Source organism: Anas acuta, chromosome 15 (assembly GCF_963932015.1).
Source record: "Anas acuta chromosome 15, bAnaAcu1.1, whole genome shotgun sequence".
Taxonomy (NCBI): Eukaryota; Metazoa; Chordata; class Aves; order Anseriformes; family Anatidae; genus Anas; species Anas acuta.
In genome coordinates, this window is record NC_088993.1 from 10,928,617 (window position 1) to 10,954,202 (window position 25,586).

Sequence of the window (25,586 nt, forward strand, 5' to 3'; positions counted from 1 at the left end):
GAGCACAAGCCAGTGCCTGTATTTTCCTTAATTGGACTGTTTACAGTTTCCAGACACAGAGTGAGTTTTCCAGGGGTTTTCCGCTCTATTATGTAGCTAACGAACAAAACAGCATTTCAGACAAAGGGACTGCAGATAAACCTGGGAGCGTGTCCAATTTTGTACCGGAATTTCTCCCTGTGCACCAGAGTGATTCAGTGGCAATACAATAATATTTCACGAAGAGTTTAGATCGATAGATTGATTTTTCTGTTTCACGTTACAGTTATTAAAAGTTAATTGAATGAAACTACATAGAAGAGTTCTGGTAGAAAAGGGCATTTTTTCCTTGTTTTGTTATCTTCATAAATGATATGGGTTGTCTGTTCTGGGGTGTTTTCCCCTACTGGCAAAGTTAAGTGTCATGATGATAATGTACCTCAAAGATCTTCCTAGATATGACTAAAAATGTTTAAGTGTAACCTACGCTTGAACACTGCTTTTAAATTCAGAACTGAAGTGCTGCCTTGAAAAGCATAAAGCGTTTGCTTGTGGAAATAGGTGGTTTTCTGCATCGATCGCCGAACTGCATAAAGCACAGAATTACAAAAACAAAAGGGGGATGGTGGGGGGGGGCAAAACATGCAAAAATCATTATCAACATGGACAGCCCACTCGTTTGCGTTGAGAAGGTTCAACCAGCCAAGCCCTGGGGCTCCTCTTCTCCAGCGGCGAGAGCCCACCCGCCTGGAGGGGCTGTGAGGAGCCCCAGCCGCTCTCCGGGGGCCCCCAACACCCGAGGGCGGGCGGCGGCCGGGCTGAGGGAGCTGAGGGAGCTGAGCGGCCGCGCCCACCCCAACGGTCACAACGGCCGCGCACCGCCCTCAGGCAGGCGTGCCCCGGCCGGCAGGCGGCGGCGGCGGCGCGCACGCAGCGGCACGCAGGCGGCGGCGCGCACGTCGCTGGGCGGGGGGCTCCTCCCCGCTGCTGACACCCGGTGGCGGCGGCGGCGGCGGGGCCCGGGCGGCGGGGCCGGGCCGCGGGTTTATGGCGGCGGCGCTGTCCGCCCTGGCTGCCAGGCTCTCCCAGTCGGCCGCGGCCAGGTCGTACGGCGTGTTCTGCAAGGGGCTGACCAGGACCCTCCTCATCTTCTTCGACCTGGCCTGGAAGCTCCGCATCAACTTCCCGTACCTCTACATCGTCGCCTCCATGATGCTCAACGTGCGGCTGCAGGTGGGTGGGCGGCGGCGCCGGGCCGGCCCCGGGCTCCGGGCTGCCCTCCGGGGTGCTCCCTGCTCAGCCCCCGTGTCCCCTGTGCCGCCCTCTCGTTTGTCCTCGTTACCGAGACATCCTGGGCTTGAGGGCATCCTTAGCTTGGGTTGGGAGTGCTTCTGTTCGGGTGTCGTGTGCTCGGTGCCTGATAAAATAATTTCCTAATAAAACGATGTGTTTAAAGCCAAGAACAAACTCGAGCAGGGAGAACGCAGGGGTAGCTTTAACTCCCAATGTAACTGCGTGACAATGACAGGTCACGTTTAACGTCTCTCCTGGCTTCTACAAAACGGGGGGCTCCCTAAACAAGTTGTGACCTAAAGGCATTCCTGGTACCCCTCACAGGGTGGAAGTTTTATTGGTTTGGTGCTGAAACGAGAGCTTTGCTTTTAACATAACTGGCAACAGAAGCAGGCTACGGACATCTGGTGTAGCCAAAGGTTGGGCGCTCTCTCTCTGCTCGTAAACATAGCAGCGCTCAAAGTTTTGACGTCTGGCTGGTGGCCGAGTGCTAACAGATAAGGCTGCCTGCAGCCTGCGACTCGTAAAAGGCACGCTGGAGAGGGAAGAGGTCAAAAAGCGGTGCCTCATATTTTTATTTTTGGGACGCATTTGTTCTGCAATTCTGAAGCTTAATATTGAGCCACGCTGCCAAAAATTACACGCGTGGCATAGTAATAAGCTTGGTGGCTAAAAATGCCTCGCCTTTGCTTCTTATCTATGCTGCTACGTAATGGTTCTCTTGTAATACCATCAGCTTGTCATTTGGCTGCAGCATAAGCAGTGTCCTCTAACTGCCAGTCTGGCCGGTTCCCTTCGGGAAGCTGTTCACGCCACCTTCTTGATTTCCGGCGTTGTCTCTGACTGACTGCAGCATGTACTTCTGTTTACAGGAACATGACTTTAATATTTGCCTTTAACATTAAGCCTCTAATCAGTTACAGTCTGCGTTTGTACTGGTGAGGGAAAATCATGCTGTTACACAGTCAATCTTTCTAGCTGCTCATTTGCTGACTCACATTGATGCTTGGTACAAACTCTTTTGGTAACATCAAACTCAAAGTAGAGGATAAAGTTTGTATTTGGCTACACCTCTTGCCCCTTTAGATATGTTCAAAGCAGTCTGTAGGGTGACTTGTCTGTTTGGACTACTCTTAAGTTCTGCACTTGGGTTCCTCCCTATGTTAAAGAATTTTTGTTTTTCTATATACTAAGATCTAGAGAAAAGATGATTTTTTTAAAATATTTTTTTTTCTTGTGGGATGAGCTTGGAAAAAAAATACCAGGGCAGGAAATTAGTGTAATAACATTCTGTATCCTTTCTCTCTAGGTCCATATTGAGATCCACTGACTTGTCACTTGTTACGCTGCTTGCACTGTATGCTGCGACTACAGTCAGTCACGTTCCTCTTCAAGCTCATTCTGCTGTGAAAAAGCAAAGCTATGTTTGTCTTCTATAGGAATATGAAGGAAGAAGATTTAAACCCAGGAAGAATATGTGACAGTGGCCCAGGTCATCACAAGGCTGCAGCTCACCTGACACGTGTACATTCCGTGTTGAACAACTCTCAGAATCATAGTAGCAGTTTACAAAAAGAATTATTTTATTTTAACATCAGGAATTGTTCTCTCTTTATTAATATACCTCCGCCTTATGTTGGCAAAGAAATGCCTCTGAGTTTGAGTGAATCAGCAGGGAGAAACTCAAGTCCAGCGTTTCCTTGGAAAGATTCATTTTGTCTGTGTTGTTCTTCTGGGGAAGCCAGGCTTGATGGGATTTCTCAGTGCATTAATATTTCAGTAATGGGCTGGCTGGAGAAAGCTCGTAGTTTTGCTGCAGACTTTAGCTTAAGCTGCCCAGGAGATAACTTTGTATGTTTTGTACATGCATGGCTGGGAAAGTTGCAGTGTAATCAAGAACTGCAGTTTCTGGAATTAGAAGTGAGCAGCAGCATAGAGAATGAGTTGCAGCTTGCACTTCTCGAAGAGCCGGAGTTTGGTGGGCTTACTGATCTCTATTTTGTTCCAGTTGCCTCACTGAATGATTATGCTATGGGACTCTTAAACAACCAGAAATTGTGTATTTTTCTTTGTTACTTAAGCCCTGTTACTTCAGAGCAACCACTTGGATATAAGACAATGCTTTCAAGTGTACAATATGTGACTACCAGTTTTCATGTCATACAGCTAGTAATATCTGTCCTAGCTTTTGCACTAGCAGGTCTCTGGTATGCAGTAGTGAAGGTAAAAACATACTAAAATTTGAATAGTTACTATTTTTAACATTAATAGAAACTGAATTGATTAAATTGGAGACAAGGTTGCAGTTCAGGTTTTAGTGATAGACAGCTGAAGTGAAATTATACTTGTGTAGTTGCTGGTAAAAGAGGCTGTTGAAATAAGGCTTTTTTTTTTTTTTTTTTTTTAGTACAGAATGGAATGTCTGCCTCTGATTGGAACAAACTTAATTTCAACACTTTCTGGGACTTCTGCAGGTGTCCTGTTAACACTAGACTAGAACTCAAGTTGACTGTTTAGCACAGATCCTTTTTGTTTTCTTAAGGATTTGTATTTGCTGATTACTTTGGCTACTGTTTACAACCATTTCCAATGAAACTACTGCTTGTAGAATTGAATTCCCAGTGTGAAATCAATCATAACTAATGTATCAGTACTTAAAACACTTTGAATCAGAAAGCTCTTGGGGAGGTGGTCTTCAATATGGCATAATTCTCAGCAGTGTTCCTTTCAAGGGTGATACTGCTCTAACTTAAGTTAGGATCTCATGAGTTTTATTGTGCTACAATAGACACACTATAAATAATTTTTTAAGAGAACAATTTCTTTCCTTGAAATAGTGATTGTTATCACTGAGGCATAATAATCATTTCTAGGCCTGTTGACTTTGGCTTTGGGACAGACTTCTGACAACAGGGTTTGGCAAACAATGGAGCAAGCATGTTGAAATCAATAGAGCTGCTTGTGAATAAGAAATTGTAGGAATACGATCCTGTGGACACGTAGATGGAGAAACTCATTGTGCAGTAGGTCAAAATTTGAACTTAGTGTCCAAAATTCTCAACAACTGACTTAGTATAGATAGGCTTAGTGCGCCTTAGTCTTTGGACTTCCCTAAACAAGGAGGTATTGATGTGATGGGTTAGGATATGTCTTCAGCTAACTCTTCAGTCTGAGCTAAAAGTGGGGATTTAATGTGGAGTAAACTCGTGCTGGTGGGTGACACATCATGTCATTTTTACTATCTAGCTTACTTCACTTTGGAAATGGAGTAAATGATGATGTTGCGTGCAGTTTGAATTGTATTGACCTGGAAAGCTAGTAGTGTTTCTAATGTTTGCTTGGGAGTTGGTATACTAGCATAGAGAAGTCCGTAATTATGAAGATGAGATGTTGGTTAGCAGTGTTATGGTGCAAGATATTGGAGGATATATATTTTTCTAAGCCTTACTTGAGTACTAAAAGTAAGGTACACTACTTCTTGTGTTAGATGGCATGTTGTGTTTTTGTTATCCCAACTGGTTGACTATTTCTTCTGGATGTTAGAAGAGGTAAAAAGCCATTTGCTTTAATTTAAAAAATAACTTTTCCCCTGGAGTGTATTTTTATTAATTGTTAAAGTTCTAGGCTTTTGACTACATGACGTCTAGTCACAAAACTACAGGAACTTCAAAATAATAATGCATTATGTATCTGAAGTAATTATTTTGACAGTAATAGTTTCCTGCTTGTCAAGCCGTTCATACTTTTCTCTCCCATCTCCACTACTGCTGTTTATCACTCTTGCAGTGGTAGTAATGCAAACATTTATGGATCAAGATTGCTGAGGTTATGTGGTTCCCCAAAACACAAGAAACAAAGATATTTCCCCAAAAGTCTGTGGCTTATCTGAGTTATGGTGTCAACTGTTGTCTGTATAGAGTTTAACCCTGCTGTGTTTAACAGCTGGCAGAGCTGCGGGTACAGAAATGAAAGTGGAGGTTGGGGCTGGAGCCTGTTTAGGCTGGTTTGATTGCTTTAAAGAAATGTGCAACTGCATCTTTAATTTCTATAAGTAGCTACGCAGGTAAAGAAATACCATCTTCTGGTATGGTGAGGTTTCTTTGTTTGTTTTTAAAGTTGCACCCAAACATAGTCCTGAATCCACAACTGATTGCTTGAACTTCCTATTTAGAGAATCTGTTGGTATGGTTGTACTTGTATTTGCCTAGAACCTCCTCTGTTCACATGAAGAGTATGGCCTGGAAGATTCTCTTCCCTGTTGTACGCCTTTTGGGAACCATTGGTACATAAAAAGAAAAGCTTGTAAGTAGTACCAAGTACATGTTACCAGGTGAGAGGAGTTGCTGAAGGCATAAAATCACTAATCCAGTTTTTAACACACTGACTCTTAACGGTGATTTTAAAAAAAAAAAAAAAAAAGGAAAAATGAGAGAAACCACCTGTTAATTAGAATTGAACTGTGTGTACAGTGGGGTGCCAAGAGCTGTTTCATTATTGATAAGCCTATGCAGGTGGGAATCTTGGAATGATTAAATATCTGGACTATGTATCGCAGTCCAGATAACATAGTCCTGTCTCAAGCAAAATTTGCATTGAGTGGCCTTTAATTACTTATTACAGGATCACTTTAAATACAGATACAATAGTTAAGTGACATGTTATTTTTTGTGTATTATATGTATATTGAATATAAGACTTAAAGAATGTCTTAAGTGAGTGGATTTAATCCATTTTTAAGATAGCTTATGTACTTTGCCTTGGATTTTATTGTTTAAAGCCTAAAAGGTAACTTTTTAACTTGAACATTCCTTCTGAAACTCAAATAAAGGATGTTGGTATGCTGAAATCTCATGTAATATACTGCACTTTAAGCATGGGGAGGCCATAAATGGGAAACACTATTCTTGCACTAATAGATCTATTTGACTAGCAGAGACAATGCTCAAATGGCTTTTTTCTTCTCTAGTGGGAGAATAGTAAACCAAAAGGGTGTCAATCCTTTGAAGCTATATATAAATCAAACACAGTATGTGGTTTAGGCCACTGTTCTCTCCACAAACGTTTCAATATCAACTCATCTCAAAAATAGGAAATGTCTCTGCTTAGAACCAGTTTGTATGGAATTTTGTGGCCTCTAAGTTCTATATGGAAATTGCTTTTCTGAATAAATGTGTTGTTAGAGTTGAGAATGTTTTTTTTTTTTTTTTGGATGATTTATTATAGTACAGAAAAATAACTTTTAATAGGGGCAAGGGATCTTTAAACTGAACCGGGAGTTGCCTTCTTATTTCCAGTTCCTCTTAAATCCTGCTATTCTACTGCTGCTGAAAAGGGGTATTTCTATTAAAGAATTCTTGCTTTTTAAAATTTCATCAACCAGTGTCCAGATCCCTCCTGTACTACATAGGAAACATGTGTTTCTGCCATTAGAAAACAATGAAAATACTCAATATTTATAGAATTGCGTAATAGTTTCCCACAAATATACACTTAAGTGGAAATTTACTATATGGTGTATTGCTTTTTTTAAAAAAAAGAAAATATACTTTTAAATGTATGTGCACAGAGCTCTGCATGTGGGTGAAAATGTGTTATCACAGTATGATGTTGGAATGCTTATGCAAACTATTATTTACTTCTTGACATTACAATGCAAAATTCAGTACAGATGATGTTGTAATTCTCAATGTGGTATTAGTGCAATCTTAGAAACTATTTGTATGCATTGTCATGCACCATGAGACAATTTTAACTGTAGACAGTTTTTAACCTCTCGCTTCTTCATTTTTTATTTTTTTTTTTACAAGTGTAAAGATGGCACTTTCTTAAACTTTGCCAAAGTTTTCTTTTTTTTTTTTTTTCCACGTCTGCCCCTCCTTAAGGAGCGTGTGTATACCTATACTAAAAGTATACATTCTTTTAATTTTTGGAAGAAGCAAGTCTGTACTTACTTCTCCAATATATCAGCTTATTGTCAAATTGTTCCTTTTGTTTTTAATTATGGCCTGATCCTACTTATGTTTTCCTTCTCTTCCCTCCACATCATTCCTCAGCATAAGCATATGCTGAAATTGTGTAGTTTCAGAAATGCTCTCCTGTAATACATAACAAACTGACAATAACCACATCAAGATACAAGTATCCATAGTCTGTCATGAGGGTGTATGACAAGTGATACATCTGACAGAACAGTAAGTAGGTAGTGTGAGATATTTCTGCTTTTTCCCAACAAAGCATTTGCTTTGATTAAAATCTAGTATTAAAGTTTGTTTACATCTGTCGGCTGAGAATTGCAGCTAGAATTTAGGGCTTATCAAATACGTTGAGGTTGAAACTTAAGAAACAGTTACACTAGCTTCAAAACTTTGTTTTTAAGTCATACTATGACCTTCTGAAAAATTCACATGAAAATACTCTTAATACTTTAAAACATTTTTTTTTCAAGACTGCATATTACAAAATGTGTCATGATGCTTGTTTCTGTAATGCACAGTCAATAACTGGAAAAAAAAACACTTTTTAGGATTTTTGTAATACTTGTGGTGAATTCCCTTCTGGTATCTCAGACTACAAACCCTCTAATCCTCAGTGACGAGCTGCACTTGACAGAATTTTCAAACAAACAACTTGTTTATGAAAATATTAATATTTATGATCAGCTCATATACTCAATACCAGGACACAAACTACTTGCTGGTAGTTGTTGTGAAATAAGAATAATATGGAAGTGCTAGAATGAAGCTATCCTTTATTACCCTGCAGTAAGTAAGCCGTTATTACTGTGTACCTTGAAATTAATTCTGTATTGCATTCCAAGATATCAATGATCTTAGTCTTTTTGGAATTTGTGGTACAAGATTCAGACCAAGTAAAATGTTATTTCATTGTTAATGCTGAAATCGATTTGAAAACTAATACATTTTTGAAAATGGCCTGAGGGACTTCCAGGAAAAAAAAATCTGCCTTTAAATGATCCTGTGCATTTGTGTGATCTCAATATAGTTATAGTCTGTTTGGAAAATCTCTCTTTGTGCAAGATCTAGATATTTAGAACCTGATAGCAAAAATGGTTAAAAATCCATCTTCGCCAGGTAGAAATGTTCTTTTATTTTCTGCTTACAGTCAATTTCACCTTTTTTCAAATATAAAAATATCTGGATGTAATTAAGCTTTTGTTCCTAAAAATAGGTAAATCTATTGCTTAGTGCCTGGTTCATCAGTTGATGAGTGTTCCATGAACTTCCTTTAAGATGGGTTCTGCTCCCTGCCAGTGACACTAATTATAAATGCTGACACTAGAATACTTTCTGTGAACTGTGATGTTACCCATGCAAACAATTTTAGTCCATGGCCTTGGTCTTTGGCCTAATTATTTTTTTACTACAGTGTGGGAGACAGGAGGCTGGCACAAACCATTTTTGTGTGTGTTCCAGAGAAAGATGTTTACAACTTTGTATGTATTTTAGAAATTTATTATAACACTTTTGAACTTGTGAGTTTCCACAGTAAACTTGAAATCTGTTGTCCTAATGCAATGAATACAGGCTTTTGTATGAGAGTGCTGTGTAAGCTGCCAGGAGCCGATTGTGATGCTGCTTGCTTACGCCACAGGAGGGAGTTAAACATCAGTCTTTTGAACATTTTCAGTTATGAAAATATTATGGCATTGTTTTATCTTAGTACAGTGCATTTCAATTTATAAATACGCTGAATTTGACTTGTCTTATGGATTGTCACTGCAAATAGCTTAATGTACAAAATCAATACACAGTGGTAAATTACTGTAACTGTTTACAATTGAACTCTGAATACCGATTGGTGGCTTTTATCAAGCTATTTAAAACCAATAAAAATCTTTTAAAAAAAGATCTTTTGTCTGTGCTCAACGGAAGAGCTAGTTGTGCTGCTCCTCATTCTGATTTTTCAGTCAGGTGTACAGATGTGCATGTAACTTAAGAGCTCCTATTCCTGACAATATAAAATGTTTATCTCATACCAAACATTAAAAACCTCTAAAACAAGTGCATTTATGCTTGGCTTTGGAAATGTGGTAGCTGAGCTCCAGGCTAGCTTAATCATATTAGCAACCCATGCTAATTGGTTGGCCTTCTTTTTACACTTTTTTTCTTTGACACACCTTAATGAACCAGTCACAGTGAATTTAATTCCAAGGTATTTACTAACTACGTCTAGTCTTGCACCATAGTTTAATTTTAGAAGAGGAAAGAAAACCATGATAAACGTAGAAAATGCACAGCAATTCTCTTGCATAAGTCAGGATAATACTGTTGGATGTTTTTCCTAAGGGTTTAAATGCTAGACTTACTGCTTTTGCTGACCAAAGTGACGCTAGAGGAGTAGAATAAACATTTATTTTCTGCTTGATGTTGAGCAGTAAAAAAAGAAATGTCCAGAAAACCACACTTCAGATCTGCCTACTGAAAGCTGCTACTGGATGATTTATTCTGGAATCAAAAGACATAATTAACTTACGTTTTTTGGTTGTTCTTAGGGTCCCTTGATGCCGTAAGTGACGATATTGAGGAAACATGCTATTGTTATGTGCAGTATTCATTCTGAAAAGAAATGATATTGAAGAAATGGTTGATGCCTTGAACGTGAAATTCAAACATATTAATGATAAATGCTGAGTGTCTTTTCCCTCAAAACATAAATTTAACGTGAGAAAAAAGAAATGGGGGTAATAAATCTAATAGTCTAGGAGGTGCCATGAGTTTTCAGCATATGGTTAGACATCCACAGTTAACAGAGTGCCATCAATTCTCTTTCTGCACTTCACAATAGATCTCTCATTGTAGAGGAGCACAGACCTCCTCTATGGGAATCTGAAATTGACAAAGGAACCAATTGGCAATTTAGTCTCATACATCCTTCACCTTTGCATTATGTTTCTTATTTCTTGTCTTTTCTGGCAGATACGATAGCAGCTTAAAATAAAAAATAAGCCACCCAAACTAAAATAATTCAACAAAATGACGAAATTATGCCTATCTCTTCAGAAGAAGGTTTTTGAAAGGTATTTGAAATGTTTTACCTCACATTTAAAAAAAAAAAAAAAGATGAGGATCTTGTCAAACATGCTTGTAAAAGCACATTATCAGTATTTTGAGCCTTAGGAAGTGCTGCTTTTATTTGTTATCATAAATGCTTTCTATGCATATCAAAATGTATTTATCTTTAACCTTATAGTTCAAAGAAGAAAAAAAAAACAGTATTTCAGAATTCTTTCATGTATTATGCATTGTTAGAAGTATCCCTAAGGGCAAAGAACCAAAACCAACACAAAAGTCAAATGCTCCCCTCTTGCTCATTGAACAAAAAGCCAGCAGCAGTGACAAACAGGATGTTTCTGATACGCCTTTTTGTGTGTGTGTAGGGAGGAGGGGTGGGTCGGGCTAGTGGCTGGAGCCCTTAATCACTTAAGCTGGAAGTTATTCACAAATGACCCTTCTGAGCTCAGTGTTCCTGTCTGGCCTCTTGTAATAAAAAATCTTTTCTGCAGCAGAGCTTCCTATAAATTGCCTTTCAGATCTTAAGCCTTGCATTCCAAGTATGACTGCAAGCACATATGACTTGTTCCAGAGTTAGAAATAATTATAACATTTCCAATTTCTGCCCTTTGCTCCTCTCCTACAATATAAAGGCATTTAAGATTTAAAAAGAAAAAATATGATGAAGTAGAGCACCTTTCTAATGGCTTGCTTGTATACTTTCAGGTCACTTTTAGGTCAGGTTTCATCTTCTGTTCTCTAGCTGCTTGCTTAGTGAGAACATCTGTACAGACTATAGCAGGCTTCTAGTCCTTAACTGTGATATATGGTATGTGTTCGCTACAATCTGTTAGTTGAAATAATAACTGTGTGGTCTGTGTTGTCACTGTCAAACATGATTTTCAGAGTTCTTCACTTTTCTTCCTGGTTTATAATCAGGCATTTTTAGTTGGTAACTGTACCTTCTAAGTTCTACGTAGCTGAACTGTTTACTTTGCAATCCCAGCAATCCAGAAGTCTGTAGAGATTTTCATCACTGTATTTTTTTAAAGCTTCATCAAGCTTCTTTGTTACTTGTTCAATTTACAGTAAATTCTAATGTATTTTCATAAAGTACCCACGAGGCATTGTAGCTGTTCCTGAATGGATTATTTAGCAGCCTGTCTTTCCTCCATATAGGAAATGCTTTTTCTGAAGGCTCCTATTGAAATAGCATTGTCCAAAACTTCAACTGAATTTTGGATATTGCTGTAGCTACTACAGTTACTATAAAAGAATGCTTTTATCAGTGAAAACACATCTGGTAAACCTTTATTACTCATACGTGCTTGTCAAATCCAGCAGCTGATCTGCCTGGGAAGGAATCACATTTCCACCTCCTAGCAGATACTCTAGCTGTGAGAAATAATGACATATACAGGACGACTCAACCTAGCATGTAAGAGCTTGAGAGGCAAGGAATAAACCCAGGGCAGGGGAAGGTGTAACAAGAGAAAAAAAATATATTGAACGTATCCTTGGTTATTTTTCATAAATCTTTTCACCAGGAACATAGGATGAGGAATGTGAATTACAGCATGAGATGAGAAAACCTGGATATAAGCTGACTTTCCTTTATAGAAAGTACCTGTCAAACAGAACAGGGGCCATGGGGAGATGGACTTAAATAAGGATTGGAAATGGAATCAAAGGGAATGAAAAAGTAAAAGTATTTTATATCAGTTTCATAGGAAAGGGAAATAACACCTTTACTATTTTTTCCCTCAGAGTTGTTATTTCTATTATCTTTCCCACCCTAGATACACCTTATGAAAAAAGTAAACAGGAAGGTGAAATAGTTCATTAAAAATGTGAAGGTGGTTGTTGTTTTTTTTTCATTTTGGAAAGTGTAATCAATTAGAATAGAAATCTGATAGTTGGATTTATCTGTTTAAGTAACTTAAAGTGGTTTTAGTAGGACAAATCACAACTTTAATCCTGTAATCCAATCACATAGGATTAGTACTGATGTCTAGCCTTGTTGACTTAATCAGAGCTCTGTAAGCATGAGGATATCCCTATGTGAACCAAACTACAAGGTCAGGACCTATGTTTTTGGGGAATGTCCTTAAATTTAGGCTAAGTTAATGGTCCAGGCCTACCGACAGTAGAGTCAACGTGCACCTTTCCAGAGGTTCAAATGGATACAATACCATATGTCTGAGCTGTTTCCAAATTCATTGCATACTTTCCAAATATTGTGCTCCTACCAAATAAACACTATTAAAGTAAATGTATTATTTAGAATCACACTGTCAGCATTTAGTAGCTGAGAATTAGAAAAGTAAATTATACAATGTCCAAAGTTAGAGCACACTGGGTGGCCTTCTAAAACAAAGAAAACTGCTGGGAATTCCAGTTTATAAAATGGTATCATTTGGTACTTTCTTTGAATGATTAAATTGATAATTTTTGCTAACATTTTTTACATAGCTTTAGTCAATATTGGTTTTTAATTAGATAATCTCACATGGATGAACTGTACACAGTCATTAATACAGTTATAGCCTTTTATGCAGAGCAAATATACAAATATAACTTTTTTTCTTTCTTTCTTTCCTAGAGCATTAGGGTTTTGTTGTTGTTGCTCATACATTGTTCATATGGGATGTACTGGCTCTTGCATTATTTTGTTTAAAGTCAGCTGCTTGACATTGGTGCTGTAGTTAGAGAAAAAGTTTAGCATTTTTATTCAAATCATGCTTTCAAATTAATCTGACAAACACTGCCATGCTGTAATAAGTTCTTCTTCTATATATAAAAGGCTTCTTATTGCAAGGAAGAATCCCCCAGTCAGTTTCTCCCAGTTATCCTAAAGGGTGTTGCAACTGTGATGCACACACATAGGTCCAGCAGTAATAGTGACTCCCTGCAATTTCCACTTAGAAAAGAAGACACCCCAGCTACCAGTAAATTCAATAATTCAGGGAGAATTTTACTTCAGTTGATGACATCTTTTTAATTTGCTGTTACTAGCTGTGGCTTTCTTTATTAAAGAAGTACTATGGAAGTGTTAAACAATTGCTGATGATTGGCAGAATGGGAGGAGAAATGATTTTACTCAGGCAGACTCCAAAGTCAGAGGTAGAGTCTGCTCCTCGTGTGTTGTAAATGGGGTCTGTAAACAAATCAAGAAAGAGTTCCCATTAGAACCAGCTGTTGAAAGTGAGTGCTGTGTCTCTGTTCAAAACTGGGCTGAAACCAAGGCAGGATATCCATGCAGGCTTTGTAACAGCCTTCAGAGAGTCATTTGCTCATTACACAACCAGGAATGCCTCTAATCCTATGATCTAGAGATAAAAGACTGTCTCATTAGCATAAAATATGAAATTGTAGTTTTTTGCCTGCATGTATATAGACATATATTTACATATAAATATACACATGCATGAATACTTTTCTAGCTCAAGAGTATATTTCTGCTTAAGTTTTAAGTACTTTCCATAAATTATTAAAAGTCTGTTAGCAAAGAATGAAAATACATTCCTCAATGTACATGAAGCATGATAAAAGCATGCCTTCCTTTTCTGTTGCATTATTGTGGAATTAATGTGGATCTTCCAGAAGCCCATCGTGATAAAGCTTTATTAGTTCCTATTGCCCATGGTCAGCATTCTGATACAATATCTTCAATTGATTATAAGTTTAGATTTCTGAGAAAAATACTTTATTTGCATTTATCTGCCATTATTTGCAGTTTTATAACTTAGCAGAAACAATTTTATCTCCTCTCTAATAATTTTAAGCATTTATTTATTTTAGCTGAAGAATAATGAAGAATTTATCTCCTTTTAACTTATAACTATGTATCTCAGCTTTACTAAAGCAGGAAGAAGTACATTTATAGAACGCAGAGATTTGTACAATTTATGCACAAAGTCCAGGACATTTCAGGGAACAAGCAGCACCTAGAAAAAGAACTGCCAAGCTACTGTTCTTCATAAAGAGTAAATGTGAAATTCTGTAGAAGCAATCAGGACGCTGAAGATTCAGATGCAAGAACTGCCTAAAAATACTTCATGGAATGATGTAATCTATGAAGGAGATAATAGCTCCTATCAACAAGTTACAGAAGTTTTTTGCTGTGAGAGAGACCTTATTTAAGAATATGAGCAGTACTCAGGTAACAGTCTATCTTGTAAATCTGATGAAGATGTTGAAAAAATTATCTGTTTGGTTTAACTGTAGTTATCTGCCATCTTGTTTTTCAGGTTTGGTATCCTCCATACATGCTGAGCTCTGGAAAAGCTTTGCAGATGGGAATGGAGAGCAAGGGCCTGATTCTGTTAGTCATGAGAATTTAGCTGTGCTCATTATCCATCATCTACTGCAAGGGTTTCTCTTCTAGCCGGAAGACCAGACTTCTGACCTTGCCAGGCCAGAGGAAGAAAATATCCTTGCGGAAGAGAGCTCATTTATTCTAAGCTGATACAGTAACTGAACTAAATACTCAAGATTCTCATGTTTTTGTAGTGTTCTCTGAAAGTTTCAAAAACTTTTACATGACAAGTCTTTCAGGTATAAGCGTCCTCTTATTTCCTAAAGCTCTGGATCTTTTCCCAGAAACAAATAAGGAAATGGAAAAGATATTCTGCATGAAAAAATATTCTTTATTCAGTTTGAAAATGTTTAGCAGTACATGTTTCCTTGATTAGCTTTGTGGATTAAAACTGCAGATATTTTAAAATGTAAATAATCTTCCTATAAAACATGCTTCAGTAGTTCTGACTAACAAAAATTTGCTTTCAAAATACATTTTCATAATCTTTTTTTTAATTTGGATATTTGTAATTTTTCTATATCCTGCTGAATGGTACACCTGATAAAGATATCCTCAGAGGACAGTGAGCATCTGTACAACTGAGATTTCTGGTATTAGAAAATATAATGAAGCTTTTAAAGATACACGTAAAAAAAAGGAAATTTTAAAAAATGTTTTATTGAATTTCTTGGTCGGACATTAGTTTTGCAAATGCATCTACTGTATTTTGTACTGTCAAGCATTTTTTTTACATTACATAGCTTTTTTTATCTAAAGCATGGCAATTTGCCAACCCTAGCTTTTAGTGATAAATTCTGCTATACAAAGCAAGTTTTTATATCTGAGGCCCCTTCCTCCTCCTATTTTATCATCTTCCTGGTTTTGTCTGTTTTCAATAAATGCCTTTGTATTTTCACATCTTTTATATGCATGTATACATAGATCTTTTCCTCTGTATTAAAACTGACAGTTGCATGTTGGTAAGGATAAAAAAGACAGACTTTTGATTTCAGTTTAATTGCACTAATGTACTACATGGCTTTTTTACATTATACTATGGAAAGATCTTAATATATTGCTATTAGAAGTATTTCCTCAATTTGAGAGTGGGATGGGGAGGCAGAGGTTGATGTTTCATAACAAGGCTTTAAAACTGAAGTAATATCTGGGTATAGCTATATTTGAGCACTACAGATTGACATGTGGAGGCTGGGTTCTCAGAGTGAAAATACATTGCTTTAAAGCATATCAAATTTAAGCATATCGAAATTTAAAATCTAAAAAGAAATTAGGGCATAGGCCAAACATCTCTCCTTTCTCCATCCAAAGACGTTGAATGTTTCTGCCTAAAGAAAAGAATTTAGATAACTCAGCAGTGAGTAGCCACAGAGAGACTAGAGATCCCTGTGCACACAGTGGAACCAAAAGAAACTTGAGGGAATGGACAACTGAACTAGAGATGGTTGGGGACATTGGAGGAAAAAAATAAAGATGCAATGCAGCAAACTGGAGAAAAGCTTTTGGCACTTACAAGAAAGGGAAGTTGTCCCTGATGTCACTGCCCATTTTAACAGTCTGCCATAATTCCTTTTTCCCACAAACTGTTATGGAGGATGTTGGCTGCAAATCATCATGTACTAATCTTTTTTATGAAGCCCTTTTTGTTGTTCTCTAGACCTATTGTTCTTTTGCAGTTATATTAATAGACTAAAAATAACAGAGGCAGTTCTATCAGGCTTAATTTACAATTCTGTTTCTTAAGAATGATTATTTTATACTGCTGATTGAGATCACAGAAATCCTTTCCTGACCCCAGAGGCATAAGGTACCAAATCCATCCTTCATGTAACTGCACTGAGGTAAATGGAGTTACATCAGGAATTAATTTGACCCGTCTCCACCATTTCCTTAGAAAAATTCTTTGTTTTAGTTCTTGCCAAGTTTTAACTTTGACTCTCCCTTGCTTAACATCATCTTGCACTTAGAGACAGCTTTTCTTTAAGACTATAAAGAGAAATACAGCACAAGAAAGGCAATTACGGTGAAGAACTGTTTTTTTAAATTGAAAGTACACTTATGGCAAGAAAATACCAGAACATTTCTGTTTTGATACAGAAGAGTACAGGATTTTTCTTACATATATGAGGACATGCAAGGAATAAAATAGCGGGCAGAGACATGAGAAGGAAAGGATTTAGGTGGTGTTTTTCTGCTTCAGACTTTGAATATTTTTTCTAACTACAGCAGCTGGAATAAATAACCTTTCCTGGTTAGAGACGGTAAGAATTTAAAATACTAAACACCACCCCTTAACAAGGTATCATTTCCGCTTTGCTTCAGGACTAATCAGGAGCTATGTATTTTAAAATAATGTACAGAAGATGCTGAAGACATACTCTCACCAATATACAACTACAATTTCATGCTACACTAAATTCAGTTATTGGATGGCCACGTGGCACAAAATTCTTAGTATACATATTTAATCCAATAGTACAAGTTGTTTAGGAAAAAAAAAAAGGACTAAAGAATGGTTTTACCCCCATATGATTTTAAATTAAAGTTGATATTTCAGCTGCCACTATAAAGCCAGGTTAAAGCTTGGTCTAAACATTGGGACTTATAGACAGCTGATCTTGACAAGAATGCAGTTACACGCGCATATTTGATCTGGATCAATTTACTACCATTAGGTGATCTAGCAGTGCACAGATGAGGTATTGACAAGCATAGTCTGGCTCTAGGTACAGTTTGAGAAGGGCTGAGCATGAGGGATCAGAAAATACAATTGATGGAAAGCCTGTGGTTTGGAATAAAGTTAGGATTATACAGGGACGTTGTCCCTACTGACAGAACAACTATCCACCACTCTGCCTTCTTTCTTTTTGACATCACCTGTGTGTCACAGTCTAACAACTGGCACTGCAATTCTGCCAGTGCAGTTGTTTGTGGTGTAAATTTGATCAATGGAGTAATACAGGTTGAAAATTATTATTTTAGAGAGAACTTTTAAAATCTGGATTGAGTATTCTGATTTACAGCATGGTTTCCAGACAGTTACATGAACAGCTAAGAGGGCACTAAAAATCACCATCATTAATTGACAGTTCCTACTCCTGGCTAAATTTATGGTTCCATACTTATTAAACCCAGATTTGTGCACTGCTGACTTGCCAAAAGCCAGATTTGAGCCAGCTCACGTGGAGATATGCAATTGCATTTCAGATGCTCGCTGGTGAATCAACAAGAGCACCTGGTCTAACCCTCCTAACACTGCACGTCACCAGTGAGTCCAGCCTGTCACTTGGCTGCTGTATGTAACTGGGATGCTAGCCCTTTTACACTGTGGAGTTGTTTAAGCAGGCTTCTCCAGGTGGGGAGGAAGGAACCGTGGGGGCCTCCCCTGTTATCAGCATTACTACAATAAATCCTTCAACTGCTGCCATGTGTACGCAGATAGAACAGGACTCATATGTGGCTTGTAGCCAGCTACAGCTCCCAGGGTAGGATGAATAAGGACTTTCAAAATCCCAGGCCTTGGTGAGACTGAAGAGTGCTACGCAGTAATAGTTGCAGCCACCTCAAACTGGAAGTACCAGCAGAGGTGAATTAACAGACTGTGGCTATTTCTCAGGGTAAGAACAGAGCATGGCTGTAGTCAGTGCACTCTCCCTTGGAGAACTACTTTATATCAAGCTCTTTCATTTCCCTTAGATAAAAAAAACCCTCAAGTTCTATACAAAATTCCACTATTGATCTGTTTCAGTCCTGATCCTTTGAATCCAAGTCATCTTTTTCTGTTATTTTTGGTAAAGCTTTCATACTCAAAAGCATCCTGTCTGTTTCTAGTACTATGCATAATTAATACAGGTAGAACAAGTTCTAACACTTAGTATACTTCACATCGTAAGCATTACAGAGCTGGTGGACCTCCACAGTTTTTAATGCATTTGATTTTCCTCACTGGATCATTCTGGTGCTCTTCGCTCAATCATTCACCAGTTGTCCTATCAGTGATACACAATGGAAGCAAGCAATGACTTCCAAAACCAGTAATATTTGATGCTAAGAATAGATTACGCTCATTTAGAAGTGTCAACAACAAAAAAAAATATGTCAAGAATTGGAATTTGAAATATGTCACAAATAAAATTCAGGATGTGATTTAGAAGTTAATTTGCATAAAAAGCACATAAATTTTTCAAAAACCAAGCATATTTAATTTTGCTTCTTCAGCTATTTTAGGGGAATGAGCTTCCTATCCATACAAAAAAGCACCATTCATAAAATATGATATACTTGCTAAACTTGAGCTTTGATGTTCCCCAAAGCAATATAAAATACTTACATGTAAAATTTTTCTTGGACTTAATAAAAAGTGCAAGCACTCTTGAATCCATTAAGATAACCAGCAAACAGGATTTTCTATAAATGTGTTTTTCCAGCTGAGACAAATATGATGTGTGTGACAGCACAAACATTTTGAGAAACAATACATGACTAAAACCCATCTGCCAGACAGAGGAAGTCAAAGAGCTTGCCTTAGGGATTCAAGAATACCAGATTTTTCAAGTACTGATAAATAAATAAATAAAAACAGGGAAAAAAAGACATGGTGATGGACTAAGACCTTCCTGCCTGGAAATTATCAGGCATTGCTTCTTAAAAAATAAAAGTTGTTTGATTGTCTAGAATTTAAACAGAAGTAATCTTTAATACAGCAGCTGAGTATTGATGACTTTGTCTCAGAAAATACATTCTCAGGAAATGAAATGCTTGCACCACTTTTCCAACCATGTGAGCATCTAAGTGAGCAATAAAATCAATCACATAATTCTAGTAAACAAAATGTTGCACAACATCTATGTTCTTTAAGATTTATGTATATTCTTTAAAAGATGCATCCATTTTCCTTAAGAATGTATTCTTAAAAGCATATAGATGCTTGTTCTTTAAGAGTAACTTGCCTCCTTAAAGGTAACTACAAAATCCTTCTTATCAAATCTAACAAAGTCACAATAAGCAAAAGTTGCCAATTAGCGATGTCTTGAACATATGAAATGGGACTACCTGCGTGCATGATGACTGCCTCTTCAAATACGATTTCAGATTCTTCTTTTCAACACTAAGATGCATTATTCCATTTCCCTGCGTTAGATACCGACATCCAGCCTGATGACACAATGGCAGGTTCTTTACTTCTTTCTGTGTTGAGAAAATTCACAATGGTATTTCTTATGTCTTTAATATATAATGTTACCATCTACTTTCCTGTTGTAATTGATGTAATAAACACCACCATAGCTCATGTTTTTGTTTAGAAATTAAAAGTTTACAAAATCTATAATCATAAAATGGTATTTTACATCACTGCAACATTTACATTACTGGAAGAGGAAACTTAAAGATTAAGCTTTTCTTTCTACAAGTAACTGAAGATGAATAATGGAGATTCTTTTCAGAATTTCCATTAACTGATAAATAGTAATCCAGAAAAAAGGGAATCGTCTCATGCTGAGGAAAATAGGTGATAAGCAACTGCACTTTCCTACATCTAAATTCTTCAATTATTAAAAAACATATATGGGAGGGGGAGTGATTTTCATTCACTATCACTTGGAGTCTGGTTTAAATTGCAATCCATAAAAATGGCTCAAGATTTAATGAGCCACTTAAACCACAAAAATATTATGTAAGGGATTCAGTTGTCTTCACTGATTCTCTGTGTTAGGACAAATGTCGTAACAGATGTGCTCCTGACCCCTTAAAATGAAACACAGCGTGATAAATTACTACTTAGTGGAAACTTAATCAAAAAAGATACTAAGCTATCTAAAAAAGGAAAATAAAGGAAAGTATATTACCTGAAAATTCAGCAAATATCCACATTTATCATCAAGGAATCAACCCTGCCAACAGCAGTTTTTGGAGAATGCCCAATTTTCCCCTAAAAATAATTTAAACAGACCAACTATTAGACTATTATTTACACGAATGACAGACTATGAAGTTCTTCCAACACAGAAGGCTAGACTTGTGGATATAAAACTGGCAAAACATACTTGTGGTAAAAATAGAGTTATGACTACAGAAAGGACGGCATGCAAGAAAAAAAAAAGATCAAACAATCTTCACAAAACTGTTGATTGAAACCCTTATTAACACAGGGAAAAATAAAATCGATATGTTTCATAACAGAAGAATGATCAAAGTTCAGGAAAACAAAGTAGATGTGAGAGAATTATTCACATGGGTAAGAAATAGTTTATTGGAGTGCATCCTAAAATTTGCTGAGACTAAAACCTGTCTCGTTATCTGGCATCTGCTTCTTTGTTGGTAGGGAACTGCCCAGTATTTAATAATGGTAGCATTGTTATTATTGAATTACCAAAAAATACAGAGCTGTTCTGGTATGGTAAAAGTACTCTAATTACACTGTAGAACTATGACTGTAATTTTTAGTTTATTCTGTACATTTTCAAAAAATCTTCTCCTGCCCTAATTTGGTTTTTAGCCAGACATGACAGACTGAAGTTAAACATGTGAAAAGGAGATAATAAGGTAACAATTTTGATCTTAAAAAGAGACACACAGCCTTGAAGAAGACACTATAATTTCAAATGCTCTTATGTACATGTATTTTGTATCATTGGTAAGTCATCCTACTAAAAGAGGACTGAAAGAACAGGTTTTCCTTGAGAGGGTACTGAATGATATATCTTTCAAACCTACAACAGAGTATGCTACATATTCAATAGGGCAAAAAATGGAAATATAACTGTTTGCTCAAGTTACTGATTAGGTTATAATAAAGAACATTTAGTTTATTTCACAAGTTTATCTGATTTCAGCGTGAAGTTTATATAAATATCCCAACTGATCACTTATAGTTGGGGCAGTCCTTTTTTTCTCATCTTGCTTGCATCACAACATCATTTTCATCTTTGTTACTAATTTTGATAAATTTAAAGCTTTGTATTACTTCCTCTGAAGTCAACAGGAATTTTGCCAGTGAATCGGTGGGAGGAAGACCATGGTTCACTCTTCTCTGCTACGAGAATTAGTGATTGGACTTTCATTTTGCAGTAGAATTTTCTGTGTATCAAAAGCATATTAGTTTATAATGGAATACAGGAAGGGAAAAATGATACTGCTAAACAAAAGCAAGAACAGAATGAAATGTATTCTATATAAATGTGCAAAACCACACAGATTAAATGAAAGCAAACAATCTGTGATCAAAATAGAATTTGAATTTTTCTCATGAAACAGATTCCCCTCTAATGTAAATTAAGTCCGCTCAGTGTGCAAAAATATTCAGAACCCACTGTCAGCTCATCCGCATTCAAATTTATTTAAAAATCGTTCCGTAATTTCACTTCATAGACACACATTTCAAAATAAATCTCTTACCAAGGCAATGCTTCTGTTTTATGTAATCATCTCCTTTTTATACACTAACTGATTAAACTTATAATAAAGGCTATTTAAAATATGAAATACAGAGAAGTATCTTAGAGGTCTGCGACGTTTATGATTTCTTGTTGAGGTAAAACGCTTTATCACCAGAGCAGCTGTTAAGAACCAAAGCTCAGCTCTCAGCAAAAGGGGATGTAAGAACCACTGATTAGCAGTGGTGTCCAGAGGTGAGCACTCCTGACACAGCTTTTTAGACAGTATGCTGTCCCATGCCAGCCTACAACAGGAAAATGAAAACCCTGATATTTTCCTGTTGGCTGACCCCTTCCCCCCCAGTTTCCTTTCTGAATAAAATTTTGACACCGAAGGTTTTAAAAAATAAAGCGGGGTGGTGCCTGGGAAGGAAGGAAGACTGGTCTGTGCCAGCACACTTCTGCTTACCTTTACAGACTTTGGAGGCGGCTGATATCCTGACCGCCGTGGTATCGCACCGACGATCTTTAGCAAAGACTTAGGAAATCCCACAAATATTTGTGTCCTAGATCCGTAAGCTGGCAAATCTTTTCCCTTACCAAAACAGACAATACGTACCAGGCAAAACCGTGTGCTGTATATGAAGCAGTCCCATTTATACACAAAACTTCATGACCACTGCAGCAGGGGAAGCACCCAGCATCTCTCCAGCATCAGAGCAAAGCATCAGGAGCAAGCAAGACTGCAGAAGAAACGAGCACAGACACTATGAGCCTCAGACTCCTTTTTGGACACTTCCATCCACCTCATCCCCCTTGACAGTGTGACACCAGCCCAGCTCTCACCCCTCACCTTCCTGTCATCTCCCTGTCACCTTTTTCCCCTCACAGACACCTTGGAACGACTTCTGTGGCTCTGTAGACGCTTGGGAACGACCCTGCAGACATTTTCTGGCTACCACAGAGCCCAGAAGACACCCCGCCCATAGCGATACCCAGCACGACGGCTCCCCTCAGCCCTTCCCACCGTTGCCCCCCGGAGAATGCTTCTGCATGGCCTCAACTCCGCCAGGCCAAACCTGCCGGGAACACCCTGAGGAGGAGAGGGCAGAAGCGAGGCCCCTCGGCCCGGGAGGGGGGCACGGCGGGCGAACTGCCGCCCCCTGAGGGGGAGAGGCGGCGGGGGGCGGCGGCAGAGGGCCGGCCGGGCCTGCCTTTCCCCCGCCGCCCGTCACATGAGAGGGGCGGGCGGCTGGGCCGAGGCGGCGGCTGCCGCCGGGGCTGAGGCAGAGCTGGGCGGAGAGGGACGGGGCAGGGCAGGCGGAGGAGGAGGAGGAGGAGGAGGAGGAGGAAGAGCAGCCGCCGAGAAAGGCGCCAAGCGGGTGGAGCGAGCCCCGGGCTTCCCTCAGCCGCCGCCGTTGCGGAGCGCGCTGCCTGCGGCCCCAACATGGACGAAGAGGGCGGCGGGGGTGGCGGCGGTGAGTGGGGCCGGGGGGACACCCGCGTTCGTGGCCGGGGAGCCCCGTGCCCGGGCTGGGGGCCGCCGCCGAGCCCGGGACGTTTCCCCCGGGCGCTGAGGGGAAGGGGACCGCGGGCGGGCGCGGGGGCTGGCGCCTGTGCTTGGCGGCCCCGCCGGGGGCTGGCTCGGCGCCCCGCGGCCGGCGGGGTCGGGCCGGAGGCTCCGGGAGCCGGGCACGGAGCTGGGGGGGGGGGGGGCGGCGGCAGCGGCCCTGGGTCCCCGGCCCTCACCGGGAGCCGGCCCCGCTCCTGGCTCCGCTCCCGCCCGGCGACATCGCTGCGCTGCCCCGGTGCAGCTGCTGGGGAGGAGGGGGGAAAAGTAGGCGGCTGGCAGCGGGCGGTGAAAAGGGTAATTATGTTCTGTGAGGGCTGCTGCGAGTCTGTGTGTGTGTGTGTGTCTGTGTGTCTGTGTGTCTGTGTCATCTTCGCGGCGGCTCGGTGATAATCACGGAGTGGTTCGGCCAGTTTGAACAAGGTGAACCGAGCCTGAAGGCAGCGGTGTGAGCGCTCCCGAAGCCTGCCTTCAAAAAGTCAGGGCTCGCGTCCTGGGGGAGCTTTTTTAGTCTCAATTCTTAATCGTTGGGAGACGGGGCCGTGTGCCGTCCCGCTGCCGGGATCTGCAGCCTCGTGTGATTTTCGTGTTGGGAGCGCGTGTGTAAAGCTTGTGCCTGAAACACCCAGCTCTGGGGTGCCGCCAGTGATAATGGTGCTGAGGAGCAGCCGGTCCTGCCCTGGGGCAGAGCACTGGCTCAATGCAGTGCCCTATATTCGCTGCTGTTGCTGAGACTGTAGCTCTATATTCTCTGCTGCTGCTGAGACTGTGGCCGTCTGCACCAGTGGCATGGTTCGGAGCGGAGAGCGGTGGGGATCTCTCCTGAATAAAGCACTAAACCGCCTGCGTTTGAACGTGTTGCTTTATTTCTAGATAGGTAAAGTGATGGCTAAGCCTTGTATGATTAATAGTTACACGGTGATTGCTAATTCTAAATATAATTACCCAGAACTCGGAAATCAAGTGGGTGTGGTGTTTGTTTTGACAACTTGAAAAAAAAAAAGTCTGTGATGAATCAGAAAAATAATTCAAGGAGTCGTCTGTAAGCATGGCCACTTCTCGGCAAGTACCTCTCTCCCTTGGTTAGTGTTGGGCTGAAGTCTTTAAAAAAATCTGAAAAAGGAAACCAAATAACAAAACAAGACAGTCTTCCTTTAAAAAACGTCATTGGGAACAATTGAACAGTGTAATTGTAAAGGCCAGAAAATTCGCTCAACTCAAAATATGTTCTCACAGCATTATGGACTTAGATCTGTAGTAAAAGGAGATGACCGTGCCTGCTGGCGGCACGAGCCCTGTGTAATGTAGTACCTGCTCACGTGCAAGGCTTAGACTACCAAGTGGGCCTCTTGCTGAATTGAGAATCACCTTTCAGAAGGTGTTAAGCGTTTCAGAGTTGCATTTTCACAGAAGGAAAAAGATGGAAGCTCGGGAGGAGCTGGTCTGTATTGCTCTGAAGGCTGGTTTAGTGGATGTAGACATGAGATTTTCATGTAGACTGCAAGTAAAACTATTATTTATAACTTTATGTAATTAATAAACATGCTGCTTTTTTGTCAGAACAGAGTAGTTTATGTTCCTACTTGGCTTTGTTTAAAACAATCGTAGACTAATTAGTAATTATTTTTTTTCAACCAGTACTTAATGTTTTACACTAACTTCTTGTGAGTATTGAACTTTTTTCCTGACCAGAGATCCTGTCTGGCTTTTTCTTATGGAACACAGTCAGTTTGGAACACCAGGATTAATTAGATCATTTCCAGCTAATGAATTGTTTTGAATTAAGAGTCATTTTTTTTCTTCTTTCTAAACAATAGAAGGCATGTGAAAAGTGTTGATTTGATAACCAATTTTAAAATGCTTTAGTGCCAATAAGTACTGAGAGTGATGGGCTGCCAAGGGCGCCTGAGCAGTGCTGCCCAGCATTTGAACCTCTGCAGGACACCTCCAGTGCTCAAAAATTCACGATTGACCGGCAGACTCATAAAGCCGAGCTTATCGATGTGCATAGGTACTTTAGGAAGTGTGCACAATTATTTGAG

The 25,586-nt window shown here is 39.3% G+C and overlaps 2 protein-coding genes and 1 long non-coding RNA gene across 6 annotated transcripts in view; 2 read left to right on the plus strand and 1 right to left on the minus strand.

Moving 5' to 3' along the window:
- The first annotated feature begins 930 nt into the window (after window positions 1-930).
- On the plus strand, window positions 931-5,698 carry SMIM10L3 (small integral membrane protein 10 like 3). The gene is made up of 2 exons (XM_068699122.1): window positions 931-1,212; window positions 2,582-5,698. Exons 1-2 carry the CDS (start codon window positions 1,027-1,029, stop codon window positions 2,600-2,602), a joined length of 207 nt encoding a protein of 68 aa, XP_068555223.1. The 5' UTR covers window positions 931-1,026; the 3' UTR covers window positions 2,603-5,698.
- Window positions 1,418-23,271, minus strand: LOC137864708 (uncharacterized). 3 transcript variants are annotated; one of them, XR_011101597.1, is made up of 6 exons: window positions 22,828-23,271; window positions 22,594-22,717; window positions 20,448-20,530; window positions 19,654-19,788; window positions 9,766-9,848; window positions 1,418-2,134 (listed from the first exon to the last, which is right to left on the minus strand). It is a non-coding gene; the product is annotated as an uncharacterized lncRNA (long non-coding RNA). The 3 variants fall into 3 exon arrangements; XR_011101596.1 differs by lacking the exon at window positions 1,418-2,134 and having other exon boundaries at window positions 6,464-9,848; window positions 22,828-23,228; XR_011101598.1 differs by lacking the exons at window positions 1,418-2,134; window positions 9,766-9,848 and adding an exon at window positions 12,729-13,440.
- Window positions 23,272-23,277: 6 nt separating this feature from the next.
- The window catches only part of CYTH3 (cytohesin 3), a 51,820-nt gene continuing 49,511 nt past the window's right edge, over window positions 23,278-25,586 (plus strand). Inside the window, exon 1 of one of the 2 annotated variants that reach the window (XM_068699104.1) lies at window positions 23,278-23,452. In XM_068699104.1, coding sequence (XP_068555205.1) covers window positions 23,422-23,452 — 31 coding nt within the window. In that variant the 5' untranslated portion in view covers window positions 23,278-23,421. The remainder of the gene's footprint in view (window positions 23,453-25,586) is intronic. The other variant, XM_068699106.1, reaches the window with a different exon arrangement.

Excerpts from the sequence above, each read along its gene's own strand:
- SMIM10L3 (XM_068699122.1), top strand. The coding sequence starts at position 1,027 with ATGGCGGCGGCGCTGTCCGCCCTGGCTGCCAGGCTCTCCCAGTCGGCC. Across the intron at positions 1,213-2,581 it reads TGCTCAACGTGCGGCTGCAG|GTCCATATTGAGATCCACTG; the intron begins GTGGGTGGGCGG and ends CTTTCTCTCTAG.